Below are 20,932 nucleotides of genomic sequence, written 5' to 3' on the forward strand. Positions count from 1 at the left end.
TATATAATGTGTAAGATATGTATTTCTAATAGTATATAATGTGTATATGTATTTCTAATAGTATATAATGTGTATGATATGTATTTTTTATTTTTTTTTCCCTCCATTTTCCTCCGATTTTTCTCCCATCCCAATGTTAGTCGTATGCCAATTCCCAGTCCCTTCCTGGTCGCTGCGCACTTACCCCCCACAGTCAGATCATCTGGGAGAGTGGAGGCTACCACGTGCTTCCTCCGACACACGTCCAGCCAATCACCGCTTCTTTTCACCTGGCAGCGCGGATTCTCATCGAGAGGGCGTAGCGTGTGGGAGGACCACACTATCCCCCTCAAGTCATATCCGCGCTTAGCAGGCGCCCCGACCGAACTGTAGGAGTCGCTGTTTACAACGACCCGGACCCACCCCGCCAGCTTCTCCCACCCTCCAATACAGCCAATTGTATTGGTGCAGACGGCCAGCCAAGCTGGTGACAACCCCGGAGCTGTGAGCTGGATTCGAACAGGCGAATCCAGCTCACAGCTCCGGGGTTGGTGACGAACGCAATCTCCGCTCGGCCACCTAACCGCCTATGATATGTATTTCTAATAGTATATAATGTGTAAGATATGTATTTCTAATAGTGTATAATGTGTAAGATATGCATTTCTAATAGTATATAATGTGTAAGATATGTATTTCTATGGTTTATCTTTTTTTATTGGAAGAATTTATGCAGATTTATACATTTCAGTTTTCCAAATTATACAACTTCCATTTCCTTCCCCATTCCTATCCCCACCCCATCCCACCCAGTGAGGGCGACAACAAACATACATATAATTCAAAAAATAAAAATAAAAGACAATTTAAATAATTAAACATGAAATACAGATGTGACAGACAAAACTACGCAAAAAGAAATGAAGTAAAGTGAAAAGAAAATAAGAAAAAATATAAATAGGAAAGACAGTAATAATAATATATAATATAAGTAATACTCTCCATTTTAGTAGCATAATTTCCAGATGGTAAAACAAATAAAATGGAAAGTAAATTTAACACCCTCAGCAGACCACCACAATGCCATCTCCCCAGCCATACGTGGGCTAGCAGTGTCAGGAAGGTAGATGGGGGAAGGAGGGGGGTCATGGGGTCCAAAGTTTGGAAGGAGAAGGGACTAGGTCATATGGGTTTTGAAATGAAGTAGGAAGGGCTGCCATGTTTTGTGGAAGGTATCTGTGTGGCCTTGTGTTGTGAATCTGATTTTCTCTATATGTATAAGAGACATAATATCCCTCATCCAGTGTAAATGTGAAGGGGGAGTGGCTGCCTTCCAGTTGATTAGGACGAGGCGTCTGGCAATGAGTGAGGCAAAGGCCATGGCATTGGATTGCCCAATAGATATCGCAGCGTTCTCCAGTGTCAGACCAAATAATGCAATAAGAGGGCATGGGTCAACATTCACAAAAAATATATCTGAATAAGATTTAAAAATGGAAGTCCAGAAAGGGGCCAGTGCTGGACAATGCCAAAACATATGGCTAAGTGAGCCAGGGGCTTGGTGGCACCGGTCACATGTGGGATCCATGCCAGGGTTTATCTTCGCATGTCTAGTCTTTGACCAATATAGACGGTGGAGGAGCTTGAACTGTATCAGTGAATGGCGGGCACATATTGAAGAAGAGTGTATTCGGGCAAGAGCATTTTCCCATTCTTTGTCTGTAAATTGATGGTTTAGATCGGACTCCCAGTTTTGTTTTATAGCCAGTACTGAAGAGGGTAGGGATAGGGATATGATGTTATATAGTTTAGATATTGAGCCTTTGATTGCAACCTTCACCTCCAAGATGCGGTCGATCACAGTTTTTGGAGGTATATGGGGGAACTGAGCAAATTTGTTCTTAACGAAATCACGTATCTGTAAATATCTGAAAAAAAATCGTTTTTGGTAAGTTAAACTTTAGGGACAATTGTGTGAAAGACATAAATGAACCGTCTTGGTACAAATCATAAATGCTCAGAATGCCATTCTTAGACCAGTTGCTGAAGGCTTCATCCACCATAGAGGGAGGGAAAAGGAAGTTTTTGTGGACAGGTGAGGACGGTGACATGGCGTGGAGACCAAGGTGTTTTCTGAACTGGGTCCAGAACCGGAGGGAGTGTTGTACCAAGGGGTTGTTGGTGTGCTGGGCGGTTGTGACTGGGAGCGAAGAGCAAACTAAGGATTGCAAAGCTGTTCTAGAACAAGATGCCCTTCCCATGTCCACATGTAAGATATGTATTTCTAACTGACCCAGGGACACAGCGGACTGCTCGGGGACATCGATCACGATCTCCTTCAGACTCTGGACGTAGCGGATCCTGTCCAGGATGGGGATCAGGAAGTTCAGACCCTAGAAGAACAAACACATCTCACTTCTTTATCATTTATATGACGATGAAACACAGACCATAGACTATTATCGGGTCACCTGAGGAACCTGAACAGTAACACACATTTTGGAGGCCGAGAGCAATTTTATGTTAAAACAAGAAGTTATCACGTTATAACGTGAAACGTTTTATGTTAAAACAAGAAGTTATCACGTTTAACGTGAAACGTTTTATGTTAAAACAAGAAGTTATCACGTTATAACGTGAAACTTTTATGTTAAAACAAGAAGTTATCACGTTATAACGTGATACGGATTTATTTTTTCTGTTTCTGGTGTGGCAGCGATACGCTTCCGTAGTTGGAAGCCATTCTGAAGGCCTATCGATATTTTTTTTGTATTCACTTTTTCTCCTTATTTTCTATTTTTCTCCCATCCCAATTTCGCCTCGCCAATTCTCCCTTCAATTCTCCCCTCCCCTGTCTCGAACGTTGCTAGACCATGCCTCCCACTGGTCGGCTGCAGTGAGGACGAAGCCTTGCATCACGTGTCCCCTCCGGTACACGAGGAGGCAGCCGTCGCATCTTTTCACCTGCACAGCGCGATCTCTCAGTGGCGAGGAGTAACGGGTGGGAGGCTCACGCTGCCCCCGATACTTCCTGATTCTGCTGTACAGGCGCACCAACCGACCTGTAGGAGTCGCCGTCCACAACGTCCGATCCCCACCCACCGGCTTTCCCACCCCCTAATACTGCCAATTGTATTAGTATGAACGACCAGCCAAGCCGGAAGCAACGGAGAGAGCTGGGCTCGAACCCAGCATCTCCTGCGTTAGTGGCGAGCGCCTTGCCCACTGCGCCACTTAGCCTCCCCGGCCTATCGATATTTTAATATTCTATTCTAAAGGTTTTACGGTTAAAAAAAGGTGCCATAGATAACATTCAGCCACAAGGTGTCACACTAGAGCACCAGCGTGTCATTTGTCCAATCAAATGCATTCCATGTGGGGAAATGGGAAGTAGGGGATGCATTCACGCAAAATGTAAACAACATTCATTTTGGATCTGCCAACATTTATTTTTATTATAAATTCATTAATCAATACTTTTATGGGGGGGGGGTCAACACTTTTATTTTGCACCAGTTCTGTGGATGTATTGTTTTAAAAAAAGGAGTAACCTGAAGGTCTTCTGAAATCTTCGCCCTCACTAAACAAATAACCAAAATGTCAGGGCGGCTACGTGGCGTAGTGGGCAAGGCGCTCGCCACAAATGTTGGAGACGCTGGGCTCGCCTGTTCGAGCCCAGCGCTCCACATTGCTTTCAGTTTAGCTGGTCGTTCATACTAATACACATTGGCCGTATTAGGGGGTGGGAAACTGATGGGTGGGGATCGGGCGTTGTGGACAGCGACTCCTACAGGTCGGTTGGTGCGCCTGCGCAGTAGAATCAGGAAGTGTCGGGGGCAGCGTGAGCCTCCCACGCGTTACTCCTCACCACTGAGAGATCGAGCTGCGCAGGTGAAAAGATGCGACTGCTGTTACCTCAAGTACCGGAGGGGACTTGTGCTATGTATGACTTAGTCCACATTGCAGCCGGCTTGTGGGAGGCAAGAAACAGCGTTCGTGACAGGGGAGGGTTGAATTGGATGATACGAAATTGGGATGGGAGAAAATATAGAAAAATGGGAGAAAAAGTGGATACAAAAAAAAATATTAATTGTGTTCCATTCATTAGTAAAATAAATAAGGAAAACAAATCCAATTGGTTATTGAACACAGAAGAAAAGTGTGCATTTGACAAACAAAACAGCTATAGGCCAGTACCTACGTCATTTATTTAACCCTTGTGTTATCATTGGGGTCAATTTGAACAAAAATCAATTTTAAACGTATCTAAATAAATTATTGACAATATTTTATTTTGCTTATTATTACATGACTTTTTCTAAAAAAGGTGTAAACGTAAATGGGTAAATGGTTAACCGTCTGTAGTGTGGTAGTGAAAGGGTTAACCTTCTGTAGTGTGGTTGTGAAAGGGTTAACCCTTTGTCGTATGGCAGTGAAAGGGTTAACCTTCTGTATTGACGCAGTGAAAGGGTTAACCATTTGGTAGTGTGGTATTGGAAGGGTTAAGATGGTGTGTTTTCAATGTCCTGCACACCCTTCATTTGACCCCTGGCTGTTTCCAGTGGTGCAGTGGTGGTGCCACGCCGTCCCAGCACTTCTCTGAGCAGTAGTATGCGCACGGATGTACAACAATAGCATAACAAAGAACAAGAAGTGCAAAACCAAAAGACAAGCCCTGTGGGGTTTGCTTGAGCTGTGGAATCTCTCACTATGTGACAAATGGTCCCGACTGGAAGGATGAGACATGTCTTATAAGTTGTGCTTCAGAAGGAAACTAAGTTACATTGTTAATTTAGTTTGTATTTACTTTTCTAGTTTAAGTTAATTCAATTAAAGAAATTGTAACTACAATATTGTATCTACAATTACATTTAAAACATTGTTTGTTTTTCAACCATATCTGTTGACAATATAATTTCTTTATATATTGAAGGCTACATCCTGCTACCTTTTTCAGCTTCTCTATTTCAAGGCAATATTTACAAAAACTAAACTAAAACTAGTAATTTCCTATACAAACATGTTTCCTACTATTTATGCATAATAATCATCTGTTCTGTGCGCACGCGAGGGAACATGTATGTGCATGCGCGCACGTGGCATCATTTAAACAGAGTACAGGCACTTCTGATATTACGACTGCACCCCTGGCTGTTTCAACTGTATAAAACATGTACAAATGTCAACATTTACACATTTGTTTTGATTGTTTAGGATAATATTGACTATTACATGCAAATGTATAATCTTAAGAAAACTTCCCTCTGCTTTAGGGTCCTAATCTAACATACCAGACCTGCAGTGAGAGAACCACTCATAGTTCACATGGGGAGGGGAGACCATTTCCTGTGAAATGGGGAAGGGGCAGTGTGCATATTATAACCCATGTCGCGAGAGCTCTGATATTTCCTGTGAAATGGGGAGGGGGTGTGTGCAGGGAGCGTATCCATGTTCCCCGGGTCCTATGTTCTTGTCTTCCTCTACATCAAATATGTTGGTCACGTGGCAGTTTTCTCTCCAACACCGCCACCAAATATTATGTTGGTTGGTGCAGTGTTTATGGTATCTAAAATTATCTAGAACACATTTTTCCTTATCATTATCTTAGCCAATGTCATTGCCCCCGGATCCCGTAATAACAAGGTAGGCTAATGCCAGTGTGACCCGGGGAACATAGGACCCTTTTTTTGGAAGGGAGATACAGTATCAGACTTTTTTTCAGGAGGGGGAACATAGGGATGACCCTGGTGTGCATAGACATAATATAAAGGCTAGATGACTCACCCGCGCTGTTGGCCAATGGAGACAGACGTTGCCACATGGCGGCCATCTTGCCACAGGCAGCACACCCACTCATAACATGAATGTCTATGGTGCATGTACTATTGAAATAACCATAGCTTTCAACATTTCCAAACGGTTTGGTTTGTTATAAACGTCAGAGATGTAGTTATCATACTGCATACTTATAATGGACTTTCATATGAAAATAATTCCAACGTGTCCAAGCATCCTGAATCATAGCTACGTTAATAATGTTTGTAATAAACCAAACCGTTTGAAAATCGAGCAAGCTATGGTTATTTCAATAGTACATGCACCATAGACATTCATGTTATGAGTGGGCGTGCTGCCTGTGGCAAGATGGCCGCCGGTGAACTACGCTGGAGACTCCGCCTTGCACCATCTAGTTATTATATATATATATATATCTATGGGGGTGTGCATATAACCCACTTTGCGCAAACTCAGCAACACTGGGGAGGAGCAAACATATAAAAGCTTGCATAGCAGCTTTTATATATAGCAGCCTTTCCCTCTGTGCTCTGTGCGGTTTCTCTTCATGGTCTCTCTCTCACAAACACCCAAAGGTATTTTCCACATTGTCCAATGCGTGATTCTGCCTAAAGACAGGACTCGACAGTGTGTGAGCGTGAACCTCGATGCTTTTCAGTAAATAGAGTTTAGCCCTAATAATGTCTTCCTTTCACACAGCCCCTGTATATTACTAGCTCTATGTTATCCCTTAATTACATCAACTGTGTTCTCTTTTAACGCTTTCACTACCACACTACAGCAGGTTAACCCTTTCACTACCACACGAGTGGTAGTGAAAGGGTTAACCTTATGCAGTGTGGTTGTGAAAGGGTTAACATTATGACAGTGAAAGTCGCAGTGAAAGGGTTAACCATTTGTCGTGTGGCAGTGAAAGGGTTAAACGTCTGTAGTGTGCTTGTGAAAGGGCTAACCATTTGTCGTGTGGCAGTGAAAGGGTTAACATTATGTATTGTCACAGTGAAAGGGTTAACCGTCTGGACTGTGGTAGTGAAAGGGTTAACATTATGTATCGTGGCAGTGAAAGGGTTAACCCCAGCCCCCCCGTGTTACCGGCTCCAGGATGCGGTGGAAGCGGCCCATCCTCTCCACGACCCAGGCCTCCTGCTGGGGCACGAACAGCACCACGGTGTTCAGAGGGAGGCTGGAGGCCCAGCGCTGCTGCTGCTGCTGCTGCACCCGACCCACCAGCAGCCTGGGAGCCTGGGAGGCCTGGAGACACACAACACAACACAGCCTCATGAGGACAACCCTGTCCTCCACAACCCTGTCCTCCTGTCCTCCACAACCCTGTCCTCCACAACCCTGTCCTCCACAACCCTGTCCTCCACAACCCTGTCCCCCACAACCCTGTCCTCCACAACCCTGTCCTCCACAACCCTGTCCTCCACAACCCTGTCCCCCTGTCCTCCACAACCCTGTCCCCCTGTCCTCCACAACCCTGTCCCCCTGTCCTCCACAACCCTGTCCTCCTGTCCTCCACAACCCTGTCCCCCACAACCCTGTCCTCCACAACCCTGTCCCCGTCCTCCACAACCCTGTCCTCCACAACCCTGTCCTCCACAACCCTGTCCTCCACAACCCTGACCTCCTGTCCTCCACAACCCTGTCCTCCACAACCCTGACCTCCTGTCCTCCACAACCCTGTCCCCCTGTCCTCCACAACCCTGTCCTCCACAACCCTGTCCTCCTGTCCTCCACAACCCTGTCCTCCACAACCCTGTCCTCCTGTCCTCCACAACCCTGTCCTCCACAACCCTGTCCTCCACAACCCTGTCCTCCACAACCCCAGAACCCTGTCCTCCACAACCCTGTCCTCCACAACCCTGTCCTCCACAACCCCAGAACCCTGTCCTCCACAACCCTGTCCTCCACAACCCCAGAACCCTGTCCTCCACAACCCTGTCCTCCACAACCCTGTCCTCCACAACCCGGGCTAAATACAAAACAAACTGCTAAGAGGATGCAGAACAGAAAAATACTTTAGTCTTGTTTACATCGGGGTCCCCCATTTTCAATTCATCATGACATTTATGACAAACTACAAAGGGATATACAGAACTGTGTATTAAAAAGATACCATAAAAGATATATACATCCGAAGGGGAAGAAACTGTACATTGGTGGGGGGGATTTGGACATTTACATGGTGCTCTTTGAGAGCGGTTTTGAAGGAGGCTAGGGATTCACATTCCTTCACGGTTTTGGGTAGGGCGTTCCACATTGACGTGGCATAATTGCGAAGCGTGTTTAGTCCCTTGTTTGAGCCTAATCTGTTTTTTTTTTTTTTTATATCTTTCTTCCCCTCCTTTTTTCCCGATTTTTCTCCCATCCCACCCTTCCTGGTTGTTGCGTACTTTCCCCTACTGTTGGTCCGGGAGACCGGAGACTGTCACATGCTTTCCTCCGACGCATGTGCAGCCTGGGGCAGGCCAACCTGGCCGCGCAGGTTCTCACCGGGGAGAGTGTAGCGTGTGGGAGGCCACACTATCTCTCCTCAGTTCCAACCCTCGCTGAGCAGGCGCCCCGACCGAACTGTAGGGGTCGCTGTCCACAACGCCCAGGACCCACCCTTCAGCTTTCCCCCCCTTTATACAGCCAATTGTATCAGTGTGAGAGGCCAGCCAAGCTGATAGCAACGCCGGGAGCTGGATTCGAACAGGCGAATCCTAGTGTCTCCCGGTGTTGGTGACGAACGTAATCTCCGTGCGCCACCTGCCCCCCCCCCCCCGCCTAATCTGGGTTTAACATGATTTGTGGAACTCCCTCTGGTGTTGTGGTCGTGGTATTCACTGACCTTTGGGAAGTATTTTGACATGTACGGGTTGGGCACAGAGAACCGGTTCTAATAGGAACCGGTTCCTAACTTCCGGTTCTTGCATTTCGATTCTTAATTTCGATCCTCTTTTTTACTTTGTTGATTAATACCCTAGTTACAGTACAGCAACCAAATTAAACTGTATCAAGTCAACTGACAATGTGAATAGTATGAAAAAAATTTAAGATTAAAAATAAAAAATAAAAATCTCCTGTGAAATAAGCTGTGACCTGTTTTGACCTGCACCTCAAAGAATCGGAATCGAGAATCGTTTAGAACAGGAATCGAAATGGAGAATCGGAATCGTTCAAATCCAAACGATGCCCAACCCTATGTATGTGTATCTTAGTGGTGTAGTGTATCTTGTAGACCAGGCCCATTGCAAGTTGCTGTACTCTGTCGTCTACTCTAAGCCATCCTAGGTTGTCAAAATGTGCAGGGGTAAGGTGGGTTCTGGGGGTAAGGCCAAGCAGTAATCTGACCAGTTTGTTTTGTGATGTTTTAGTCTTGTTTTAAGGGCCTTTGAGGTGCAAGCATAGGACTAGTACCCTTGAATGAGTGCTCCTGTTTGAGTCTTCAAGGTATTCTTGTTTACCAGAGAGGAGATCCGGTGCAAGAATCTTGTTCGTTGCTTGACTTTTTTATTACTACATTGGTTGCCATTTTGTCACAGGAAAGATTTGCCTCTAGGATGGAACCTAGGTATGTAATTTCATCTTTCCTTGTGACAATATTGTCATATTGTCACCCACTGTAACTGAGAAGCCGTCGGTCTTGCTGAGTTTGCTATTTGATCCAAAGAGAATGGATTCTGTTTTGCCCATGTGTAATGATAGCGAGACAGGTGCAGATTCTACCGAGTTCAGAGCTGAGGGCTTTTTCAACCTGCAACTTGTCCCTGTCAGAGACCAGCAGGGCTGAGTCATCTGCGAACAGGAACAAGTTGCAGTCACAAGCTGATGACATGTCATTAAAGTAAAGGTCCTAGACTAGTATGCTTCCTTGTGGAACACCACAGCTCACTGGGAGGGGGGGGGGGGGGGGGGACAGTGACCACCATCCGTTCTCTCGCCTCCAGGTAGGATTGCATCCAGCTCACTGATGAACTATCAAAACCAATTGCTTTTAGCTCATCAATCAGAATGGAGTGATTGACAGTGTTGAAAGCCTTTTCTAGGTCCAGCATGACCATGCCGCAGTATTTGCCGGTGTCCACCTCTTGTTTGATATGGTCGTTCAAATAGAGAAGGCATGTGTCAGTGGAATGGGATGTTCTGAAGCCAGATTGGAATTCGTAGATGAGCTTTTTTCCCGCCAGGTACTTTTTGACCTGTTCATAGAAATTTTTTTCCATAACTTTCGAGATGGAGGTAAGAATAGAAACAGGGCGATAGACGGTAGTTGCCTTGTGGCCTTGTTAGGTTGGAGGGCGCTCAGTTTTTTTTTAACACCTCATCCGTTTTTACCACTTCTAGTTTGAAATCGTCTTCGCGAACCCCTAGGTTTTTGTAGTAGGCTAGGATGTGTTCTACCGCAAAATGCCCTGATTGGGAGGGTAGTTTATTAACCAGTGTTGTGGCTATGTTTGTAAAGAATATGTTTAAGTATTTGGCCACATCCAGCTTGTCTGTGATGAGTGTTTTGAGTTTTCTGTCTTAAAGTTTCTTACTGCAGCCTAGTTGGTTGTTGAGTCATTTCCAAAGCTCTCAGGGTTTGTTTTCCTCCGTTTTATCATTGATGAAGTTTAGCCTGTGTCTGTCAGGGTCTGGGAACAGTTAGCCTATAGCCTGTGTCTATCAGGGTCTGGGAACAGTTAGCCTAGCCTGTGTCTATCAGGGTCTGGGAACAGTTAGCCTATAGCCTGTGTCTGTCAGGGTCTGGGAACAGTTAGCCTATAGCCTGTGTCTGTTAGGGTCTGGGAACAGTTAGCCTATAGCCTGTGTCTGTCAGGGTCTGGGAACAGTTAGCCTATAGCCTGTGTCTGTTAGGGTCTGGGAACAGTTAGCCTAGCCTGTGTCTATCAGGGTCTGGGAACAGTTAGCCTAGCCTGTGTCTATCAGGGTCTGGGAACAGTTAGCCTAGCCTGTGTCTGTTAGGGTCTGGGAACAGTTAGCATAGCCTGTGTCTGTTAGGGTCTGGGAACAGTTAGCCTAGCCTGTGTCTGTCAGGGTCTGGGAACAGTTAGCCTATAGCCTGTGTCTGTTAGGGTCTGGGAACAGTTAGCCTAGCCTGTGTCTGTTAGGGTCTATGAACAGTTAGCCTAGCCTGTGTCTATCCGGGTCTGGGAACAGTTAGCCTAGCCTGTGTCTGTCAGGGTCTGGGAACAGTTAGCCTAGCCTGTGTCTGTCAGGGTCTGGGAACAGTTAGCCTATAGCCTGTGTCTGTCAGGGTCTGGGAACAGTTAGCCTATAGCCTGTGTCTGTCAGGGTCTGGGAACAGTTAGCCTAGCCTGTGTCTGTCAGGGTCTGGGAACAGTTAGCCTAGCCTGTGTCTATCCGGGTCTGGGAACAGTTAGCCTATAGCCTGTGTCTGTTAGGGTCTGGGAACAGTTAGCCTAGCCTGTGTCTATCCGGGTCTGGGAACAGTTAGCCTATAGCCTGTGTCTGTTAGGGTCTGGGAACAGTTAGCCTAGCCTGTGTCTATCAGGGTCCATGTTAGCTTAGAAAACCCACATGTTCACCCTCTTAATGCGTTGTACCATTAAAAGCACTATTCCTTTATTCCATTTAGGATAAATCTGGCTTATTACGAGGAAACGCTGTAGTACAGATAACATGTTTTGTCACTTCTCAGATTGTCTCCTCCTGCTCTCTCTCTCTCTCTATCGAACTGAGACTCTGTGCACAGAATGATTGATTGATTGATTGATTGAAAATGTTATTAACAGATTGCAGAATGGGTACAGTACAGTACAGCTCAATACACACAATTGTTAAGGGGATGCAGACCAGAGAAAGACTTTCGTCTTGTTTACATCAGGGTCCCCCATTTTTTATTAATCATAAATAACATAATATGACATACAGATATACAGTACTGTGTCTATCTATGAAACGATGCAATATCCCGCCTTGACTGGATCTCAATTTCTGTTCAGCTCACTTGGTCAAATCTAGAGTGTTTACCTTCAGTAGGCCTCCGCTCCGACACACAGACCTCAGCATCTTGGTGATAGTTTAGTTTCTATTTATTTCTATATGATTCTCTAGTCGGTAGAAGCAGCTCCTCATGTGTGTGACCCTCACTGGCTGCACCGGGAAACACAGTGACACCGCCGGCGGCGAGCCGCTGAAAGACGCCCCCCTTATGTAGGGAAACAACAGAGCAGACACATTGGTTCCATGGCATGCAAACGGCGTCAATATGGTATATCTGCAGAGCAGCAAGCCCAACGTCTGGGCGGGGCTTCTTCTGGGCTTGTACTGTGTGTTGTTTCCTGTAAAACCCGGAAGTAGCCAGTTTGTGCTGTTTATTTGTACAAGCAGTGAGGAGCATAGATATATATATCTATGGTGAGGAGGACTCGACACTCGACAGCATTTGCATTTCTGTGTTCCTGCGGGTTAGGGTTAGGGTTAGGGTTAAAAATAAACAGCACAAACGGACTACTTCCGGGTTTTACAGGAGGTCAGTGAATACCACGATCACAACACCAGAGGGAGCTCCACAAATCATGTTAAACCCAGATTCGGCTCAAACAAGGGACTAAACAAGTTTCGCAATTATGCCACATCAATGTGGAACGCCCTACCTAAAGCTGTAAAGGAATGTGAATCACTACCCACTTCCAAAAACACTCTCAAAAAACACCTAAGGGAGACTGCAACTCGAAACTGGCCCCTGTAAATGTCCGAACACAACCCCCTCCAATGTACAGTAAATTACCAAGTATGGTCTTGTCAATAATCCAATGTCAGGATGCTCTCTATTGTGCATGAGTAGAAGTTCTTGAGGATCTTCTGACTCACGTTGAACTTCCTTAACACATTGATTGCCAGCCATTGTGCCACCGCTGTAAGCCTATGGAGATGTTTACCTTCTTTGCAGGGCTATAACTTTTTAAATATTATAGCTATATCTGCATTACTATGGCCCATTCAACATCGGGTATCTATCGTTCCGGATGTGGGAACGTTATATTTTTTCATTCATACATTGTTGTGTTAATACCATCGAGAATTCTGCTGTAATTCCAAAAACGCTAGTTATAGGCCCTGACGCATATGATAGATAATCGATTGGTGTTTCGTTCCTATACACGCTATATTAAAAAATTCAAATGTATATGATCGGTATACATTATGCTTATAATTCCTTGATCGTCAGTAACAGCTTTATTTAGTATGGGTTGATATATTGATCAGATGGATTGCCGTGAAATGAATAAACAATCGGGCTGAAAATAACGTTAGTTTCGTCTTACCGTTCGCGGATGAGACTGGAGGAAAAATATCCCAATTATTTGACGTTGATCTGCTAGATCCATTTTCTGGTTTGTATGACGCAATAAACGCAGAAATCATATCGATTATTGCGTTTCGAAAGCGATCTAAATGCACTCGAGTGTGTATATTGATCCACGCCACAAAATATCTCTGCCGGAGGAATTTCCTCGATGCACCGATCGCCACTTCCGGTTTGGCATGAGTGTAACTCGCCCGACCATCCACCAGGCGGCGGTATTGAGGCGTTGCAATATCAGACAGGGTGCCGCTGCAGTCCGGAGGGAGGCTGGATGAATTATGAATGCCATGGCAAAAAAATTTAAATATTGATCCCAAAAACGATTTACGACGTTGTTGGCGTTCAACGCATGGCGGGCAATAACGATTTACGACGTTGTTGGCGTCCAATGTGTTAAGCGCCTAAGGAAGTAGAGGCGTTGTCGTGCCTTCTTCACAACACTGTCAATGTGTGTGGTGGTCCATGTCAAGTCCTCGGATATGTGGACTCCGAGGTACTTAAAACTGTTCACTCTCTCAACCGGTGCTCCGTCGATGCTGAGGGGGCTGTAGTCCCTGACCCCCGACCTCCTAAAGTCCACAATCATCTCCTTTGTTTTGCTGATGTTCAGGGAGAGGCTGTTCTCTTGACACCATCCCACTAGAACCTTTACCTCTTCCAGGTAGGCCCTCTCGTCATGACATCATTAACAGTGTTGCCTCTGTTCATAGACCCTGTTTTACACCAACAGCTGCACCTCCAGTCACCAGTTCGTCAAGCTCCTGAAGTTCGCGGACGACACCACCCTCATTGAACTCATCTCTGGTGGGGATGAGTCTGCCTACAGGTGGGGGATTGACCATCTGCTGACCTGGTGCGGCCAGAACAATCTGGAGCTCAACGCTCTTAAGACACTGGAGATGGTTGTGGATTACAGAAGGACCCCAGCCCCACTCAACCCCATCACCCTGTGTGACTCCCCAGTGGACACTGTGGAGTCCTTCCGCTTCCTGGGAACCATCATCTCCCATGACCTCATCAAGATGTACATCCTGCGGCAGCTGAAGAAATTCAACCTGCCAAAGACGATGATGGTGCACTTTTACACAGCCATCATCGAGTCCATCCTCACCTCCTCCATCACAGTATGGTACGCTGCAGCCACGGCCAAGGACAAAGGCAGGCTGCAGCGTGTCATCCACTCTGCTGAGAAGGTGATCGGCTGCAATCTGCCATCTCTCCAGGACCTGTACGCCTCCAGAACTCTGAAGCGTGCAGGTAAGATTGTGGCCGACCCCTACCACCCCGGTCACAACCTGTTTGAGTCACTCCCCTCTGGCAGGAGGCTGCGGTCCATCAGGGCCAAAACCTCATGCCATAAGATCAGTTTCTTCCCCTCTGCAGTGAGCCTCATCAACAAGGCTCGGGACCCTCACTGACACCCCCCCACTGTGTTACATTAACACACCCCTACTGGACTATATACTTGCCCACTGTATTGTTACTTCATTCTAATAATTGACCACATCTGCCCAGTTGTACAGCCCTGGCCTATTCCAATTAATTTTTTTTAACTTATAATTGTACTATATTCTATTGTGCTATATTTAATTTAGTCTATATCCCATATAATTTTATTCAACCTCTTATTTACAGTTGTACAGCCCTGGCCTATATTTTATTTCATAATAAATTATTCTATTGTGCTTAACTTAGCTCATATTTCATTTTATTTTACTCCACCTCTTTATTGTATTATCTGTCTGTCAATGTCTGTCCGCTAATTCAAGTTCAAGTTCAAGTTCAAGTTTCCTTTATTGCCACGCAACCAGGTTGGTGGTATTCTTGTTCGGTACAGGCCAGGGTGGATACATAATACAGTACAACATGACACAATAAATACATAAATACAGCACAGCACAACATAGCACAACATAAACACATAAACACACAGAAGAATCTAGTCCATCGGTCAGGAGAGGCGCACCGATAACATCCAAAGCAAATTCCTTGTATGTGAAAACTACTTGGCAATAAAGACCTTTCTGATTCTGATTCTGATTCTGATGCTGAACCTGACTCGGCCCATACCCAGCATGGACACAACACCAGGTTAGGAAGGACTTCCTGACTGGCAGACCCCAGGTGGTGAGAGCAGGCAACTGCACCTCCTCATCCATCACCCTCAACATAGGGGCCCCCCAGGGCTGTGTTCTGAGTCCCCTCCTCTACTCCCTGTACACACACGACTGTGTGGCTCAGCGGAGTAGCAATACAATCATCAAATTTGCTGACGACACAGTGGTGGTGGGCCTGATCTCTGCCAACGACGAGAGGGCCTACCTGGAAGAGGTCAAGGTCCTGGCGGGATGGTGCCAGGAAAACAGCCTCTCCCTGAACGTCAGCAAAACAAAGGAGATGATTGTGGACTTCAGGAGGTCGAGGGTCAAGGACTACAGCCCCCTCAGCATCGACGGGGCACCGGTTGAGAGAGTCAACAGCTTTAAGTACCTCGGAGCCTACATATCAGAGGACTTGACATGGACCACACACATTGACAGTGTTGTGAAGAAGGCACGACAACGCCTCTACTTCCTCAGGCGCCTAAGGAAGTTCCAAGTCAGTCAGAAGATCCTTAAGAACTTCTACTCATGTACAATAGAGAGCATCTTGACCGGCAACATCACCTCCTGGTTTGGGAATAGCACTGCACAAGACCGAAGCAGACTACAAAGAGTGACACGTTCAGCCGAACGCACAATTGGAGGGGGGCTCCCCACCCTCCAGAACATTTACAACAAGCGTTGCAAGGGCAAGGCTAAGAGAATCATTAAAGACTCCAGTCACCCGAACAACTGCCTCTTTGAACTGCTGCGGTCAGGCAAGTGATACCGGAGTCTCAAGGCGAGCACAGAAAGACTCAGAAGAAGCTTCTATCCCCAGGCCATCAGGCTGCTAAACGAACAATGAATGAACACTACACAACAACAACCACCAAACGCACATAGCACACACATCCACACGCACACACTCACTTTAAACAAACACACTGTAGCACCCACTCCACACACTTTATAGCACACACCCACTTTAAACAAACACACTGTAGCACCCACTCCCCACACTTTATATTTATTGATGAAGGATTGCACTACAACTCGTACACCTTACTGTAAATTGTACCTAAACTGTACCTCATCCCATTTCTGCTTTGCACTAGATAGTACTGTACATTAGTACACTGCATAGTATTGTATATTATATGGTAACTCAGAACATTGTACATATGTCTATACCGAACACTGTGACCTCATTTTCTTCCTCTAAATTACATGCTATACTATGTTATTTGATACTATCTTGTCTAGCACAGTCTCTGGAGCGTAACAGTAAGAAGCATTTTGTATGAAAGTATTCTGTACTTCTGTATGACAACTATTTTTTTTTTTTTTTTTTTTGGTCTTTTTCCCCCTCCATTTTCCTCCGATTTTCTCCCATCCCAATGTTAGTCGTATGCCAATTCCCAGTCCCTTCCTGGTCGCTGCGCTTTACCCCCCACAGTCAGATCATTTGGGAGAGTGGAGGCTACCACGTGCTTCCTCCGACACACGTCCAGCCAATCACCGCTTCTTTTCACCTGGCAGCGCGGATTCTCATTGAGAGGGCGTAGCGTGTGGGAGGACCACACTATCCCCCTCACGTCCAATCCGCGCTTAGCAGGCGCCCCGACCGAACTGTAGGAGTCGCTGTTTACAACGACCCGGACCCACCCCGCCAGCTTCTCCCACCCTCTGATACAGCCAATTGTATCAGTGCAGACGGCCAGCCAAGCTGGTGACAACCCCGGAGCTGTGAGCTGGATTCGAACAGGCGAACCAAGCTCACAGCTCCGGGGCTGGTGACGAACGCAATCTCCGCTCGACCACCTAACCGCCCGCTGTATGACAACTATTAAAGAAACTTGAAACTAGCATGCGCTCATGTAAGGTGCTGTCATGGAACCGGACTTATTGATTATATCGTAGACAGATCTTCTGATCAAAATAGGTTTAATTGTGAAAACAATTAATACAAATTACACATGGGTTAAATGAGCTTTGGCTTACTGGAATAAGTGTTTGTCACTTTTACATGTTATCCCTTGTATGTCTTATGCCTAGGACCTAGGTATTATGTCTGCTATATCTGCTATATATACTATGAAGTAATTTAGTGACCTTTGTAAAGAAACTCAAAGTGAGTTGAGGTAAAGTAACTCAGAACCATATCCTGTAAAGTAACGGAGCCCGCTTCAACCAGATTATTGTATTGTAAATGAGGGCTATTTTATTTTTTTATTTTATTAAACAATTGATGAGGAAAAACAACAACAAATTATAAAAAGAAACATTTATTTTACATAATATTATTATTATTATTATTATTATTATTATTATTATTATTATTATTATTATTATTATTATTATTATTATTATTATTATTATTATTATTATTATTATTATTATTATTATTATTATTATTATTATTATTATTATTATTATTATTATTATTATTATTATTGTGTATTAGGGATTAATAATAATTCAAGGAATCAGGAACAGAGGAAATAATTTACATGAGTACCAGTGTGCCTGCAGTAACACTCACTATCCATTGGAGGGCGCCGTTGGTTTGATTTGATCTCCGGTGTCGGGGCTGCTACGCGACCTGGAAACACGCGGTAAGAAGAGGCTCTGCAGATTTTGATACCAAGTTAAATTTTAAAATGTTCTCGTTAATCAGTGTGCCATATCAACATTAAGGTTAACATTCAGTTTAATTATGACACCACATCAAAATGTAAATCTCCAACTATGATAAGATATTTAATTCTATTCCATCCATATAGGCTACATGCATATAAATAGTTTTAATAACCATTTTCCTCTCATAATTATATGAGAGCGCTATACAAGAATGCTGCCATCTTTATGAGATGCTTGCTTGCCATACCTGGACACATTCAGCCATGTCTGCCTCATCCTTGAAAGTCTTCTCATCAAGCTCCTTGGGTATGTGAAAGGAGCTATATAAATTCAAGCCGATATTATTAGTTATTATCATGTTTGGTCTCAAAATGGCATTTAACACTCAATGTTCGGCAAACAACAACAACAACAGACTGACCCTTCTGATTGGCTCCGACCCTGAAATATCCCTGGTATATCAGTCAAACTACCATAAATAACAGGCTGTGCAACTGCCAACGGCTGTGAAAGAGGTAACTCTGCGTGGGGATGAGAGGACGACACTTCAACATATCCTAAAAGGTTCCTCTCTTACACCCTTGTTAGCGTGCCATTGGTTAAGATACCATGTGCCAATGGTGGCACTCGTGCCTATAAGGTTGCTGAACCCAGTGTCCCCTGCTCTACAGACTAACGGTCATGTGACACTAAGCTCACAACATCTGGACATTAAATACAAATACATTTATAGAAAAATCCACCAATTGTAGACCACACACTAGGAGGACAAGAGAGGAGAGGAGATATGAGAGGAGAGGATAGGAGATATGAGAGGAAGAGGAGAGAGAGGAGAGGAGAGAAGATGAAGAGGAGAGGAGATATGAGAGGAAGAGGAGAGAGAGGATAGGAGATATGAGAGGAAGAGGAGAGAGAGGAGAGGAGATATGAGAGGAAGAGGAGAGAGAGGATAGGAGATATGAGAGGAAGAGGAGAGAGAGGAGAGGAGATATGAGAGGAAGAGGAGAGAGAGGAGAGGAGAGAAGATGAAGAGGAGAGGAGATATGAGAGGAAGAGGAGAGAGAGGAGAGGAGAGAAGATGAAGAGGCGAGGAGATATGAGAGGAAGAGGAGAGAGAGGAGAGGAGATATGAGAGGAAGAGGAGAGAGAGGAGAGGAGAGAAGATGAAGAGGAGAGGAGATATGAGAGGAAGAGGAGAGAGAGGAGAGGAGATATGAGAGGAAGAGGAGAGAGAGGAGAGGATAGGAGAGGAGGAGGAGAGAGAGGAGAGGATAGGAGAGGAGGAGGAGAGAGAGGAGAGGAGATATGAGAGGAAGAGGATAGAAGAGGAGAGGAGAGAAGATGAAGAGGAGAGGAGATATGAGAGGAAGAGGAGAGAGAGGATAGGAGATATGAGAGGAAGAGGAGAGAAGAGGAGAGGAGATATGAGAGGAAGAAGAGAGAAGAGGAGAGGAGATATGAGAGGAAGGGGAGAGGAGAGGAGAGGAGAGAAGATGAAGAGGAGAGGAGATATGAGAGGAGGAGGAGAGAGAGGAGAGGAGATATGAGAGGAAGAGGAGAGAGAGGAGATGAGATATGAGAGGAAGGGGAGAGGAGAGGAGAGGAGATATGAGAGGAAGGGGAGAGGAGAGGAGAGGAGAGAAGATGAAGAGGAGAGGAGATATGAGAGGAAGGGGAGAGGAGAGGAGAGGAGAGGAGAGAAGATGAAGATGAAGATGAAGAGGAGAGGAGAGAAGAGGACAGGAGAGAGGAGAGGAGATATGAGAGGAAGAGGAGAGAGAGGAGAGGAGAGAAGATGAAGATGAGGACAGGAGAAGAGAGGAGATGAGGATGAGATGAATAGAAGGGGAGAGGAGAGGGGAGGAGAGGAGAGAGAAGAGGAGATGGAAGAGGAGAGGAGAGAGAAGAGGAGATGGAAGATGAGAGGAGAGGAGAGAGAAGAGGAGATGGAAGAGGAGAGGAGAGGAGAGGAGAGGAGAGGAGAGGAATAGAAGGGGAGAGGAAGATAAGGGGAGAGGAGAGAAGAGGACAGGAGATGGAGAAAAAAGAAGAGGAGAGGAGAGGAAAAGAAGGAGAGAGGAGAGGAAAAGAAGGAGAGAAAAGAGGAAGAAAAGGGGAGAGGACAGGAGAGGAAGATAAGGGGAGATGAGAGGAGATGAAGAGAATGGGAGAGGAGAGGAAGATAAGAGGAGAGGATATGAAGAGAAGGGGAGAGGATGAGAGGAAGATAAGGGGAGAGGAGAGGAAGATAAGAGGAGAGGATGAGAGGAAGATAAGGGGAGAGGAGAGGAAGACGAAAAGGAGAGGAGATGAGAGGAGGGGAGAGGAGAAGAGAGAAGAGGAGAGGCGAGGAGGAGAGAAGAGGAGAGGAGAGGAGAGAAGGGGAGAGGAGAGGAGAGAAGAGGAGGAGAGGAGAGGAAGAGAAGTGGAGAGGAAGAGAAGGAGAGAGGAAAGGACAGGGGAGGGAGATACGGGGAGAGGAAATGATGAGAAGGGGAGATGGGAGGAAGAGAAGGGGAGAGGAGAGGGAGAGAAGGGGAAAGGAGAGGAAGAGAAGGAGAGGACATGACAGGAGATGAGAGGGAGAGGAAGAGAAGGGTAGAGGAGAGGAGAGGAAGAGAAGGGGAGAGAGGGTGTGAGGAAGGCCCGAGCCCTGACCATGACAGAGGGGAGGAGAGGAAGAGAAGGGGAGAGGAGATGTTGGTGGGTAGACTAGTGCTGCTATATTCAGCCCACATCACAATATCACTCAGTTACCATGAAAAGTGCATTCTGGACAGATGCAGGTCTAATGTTTTATGGCTGACTGGTAGATGTTTGGTGGACTTACTAGTGTGGTTTATTGCAATGTCTGGAAGGGAGTCCTGTGGCTACAAACAGAGTCAATGCATTTAATTGGTCTTTCTTTTCTTACATTGACAAACATCAACAAATAAAATAAAATAATAAATATGACATAATAATTAAATAAATACAAATACATTTTTTATCAATGAAGAGAAAACATGCATTGTAATAAAACGCCATGCCACTGAAAACCTACTGTGGCCGGTTTTACACACAACATGGTGACCATGAGGCCGAACCAGCCACGGATTAGCAGCTGAGCACA

At 45.4% G+C, this 20,932-nt stretch overlaps 2 protein-coding genes across 2 annotated transcripts in view; one reads left to right on the plus strand and one right to left on the minus strand.

Annotated features, from left to right (window-relative positions):
* stoml2 (stomatin (EPB72)-like 2) overlaps nucleotides 1-11,958 on the minus strand; it is a 32,826-nt gene extending 20,868 nt beyond the window's left edge. The window contains exons 1-3 of the mRNA XM_084324673.1: nucleotides 11,758-11,958; nucleotides 6,868-7,026; nucleotides 2,273-2,372 (exon numbers count right to left, since the gene is read on the minus strand). Of these exons, the coding sequence (XP_084180799.1) occupies nucleotides 2,273-2,372; nucleotides 6,868-7,026; nucleotides 11,758-11,796 (298 nt within the window). The 5' untranslated portion in view covers nucleotides 11,797-11,958. The remainder of the gene's footprint in view (nucleotides 1-2,272; nucleotides 2,373-6,867; nucleotides 7,027-11,757) is intronic.
* The window catches only part of unc13bb (unc-13 homolog Bb (C. elegans)), a gene marked incomplete at both ends in the record, with an annotated part of 291,089 nt that continues 282,017 nt past the window's right edge, over nucleotides 11,861-20,932 (plus strand). Inside the window, 2 exon segments of the mRNA XM_084325041.1 lie at nucleotides 11,861-11,940; nucleotides 13,827-14,169. Of these exon segments, the coding sequence (XP_084181167.1) occupies nucleotides 11,861-11,940; nucleotides 13,827-14,169 (423 nt within the window).

This window comes from Notolepis coatsorum (assembly GCF_963971535.1).
Source record: "Notolepis coatsorum genome assembly, chromosome: 11".
Classification (NCBI taxonomy): Eukaryota; Metazoa; Chordata; class Actinopteri; order Aulopiformes; family Paralepididae; genus Notolepis; species Notolepis coatsorum.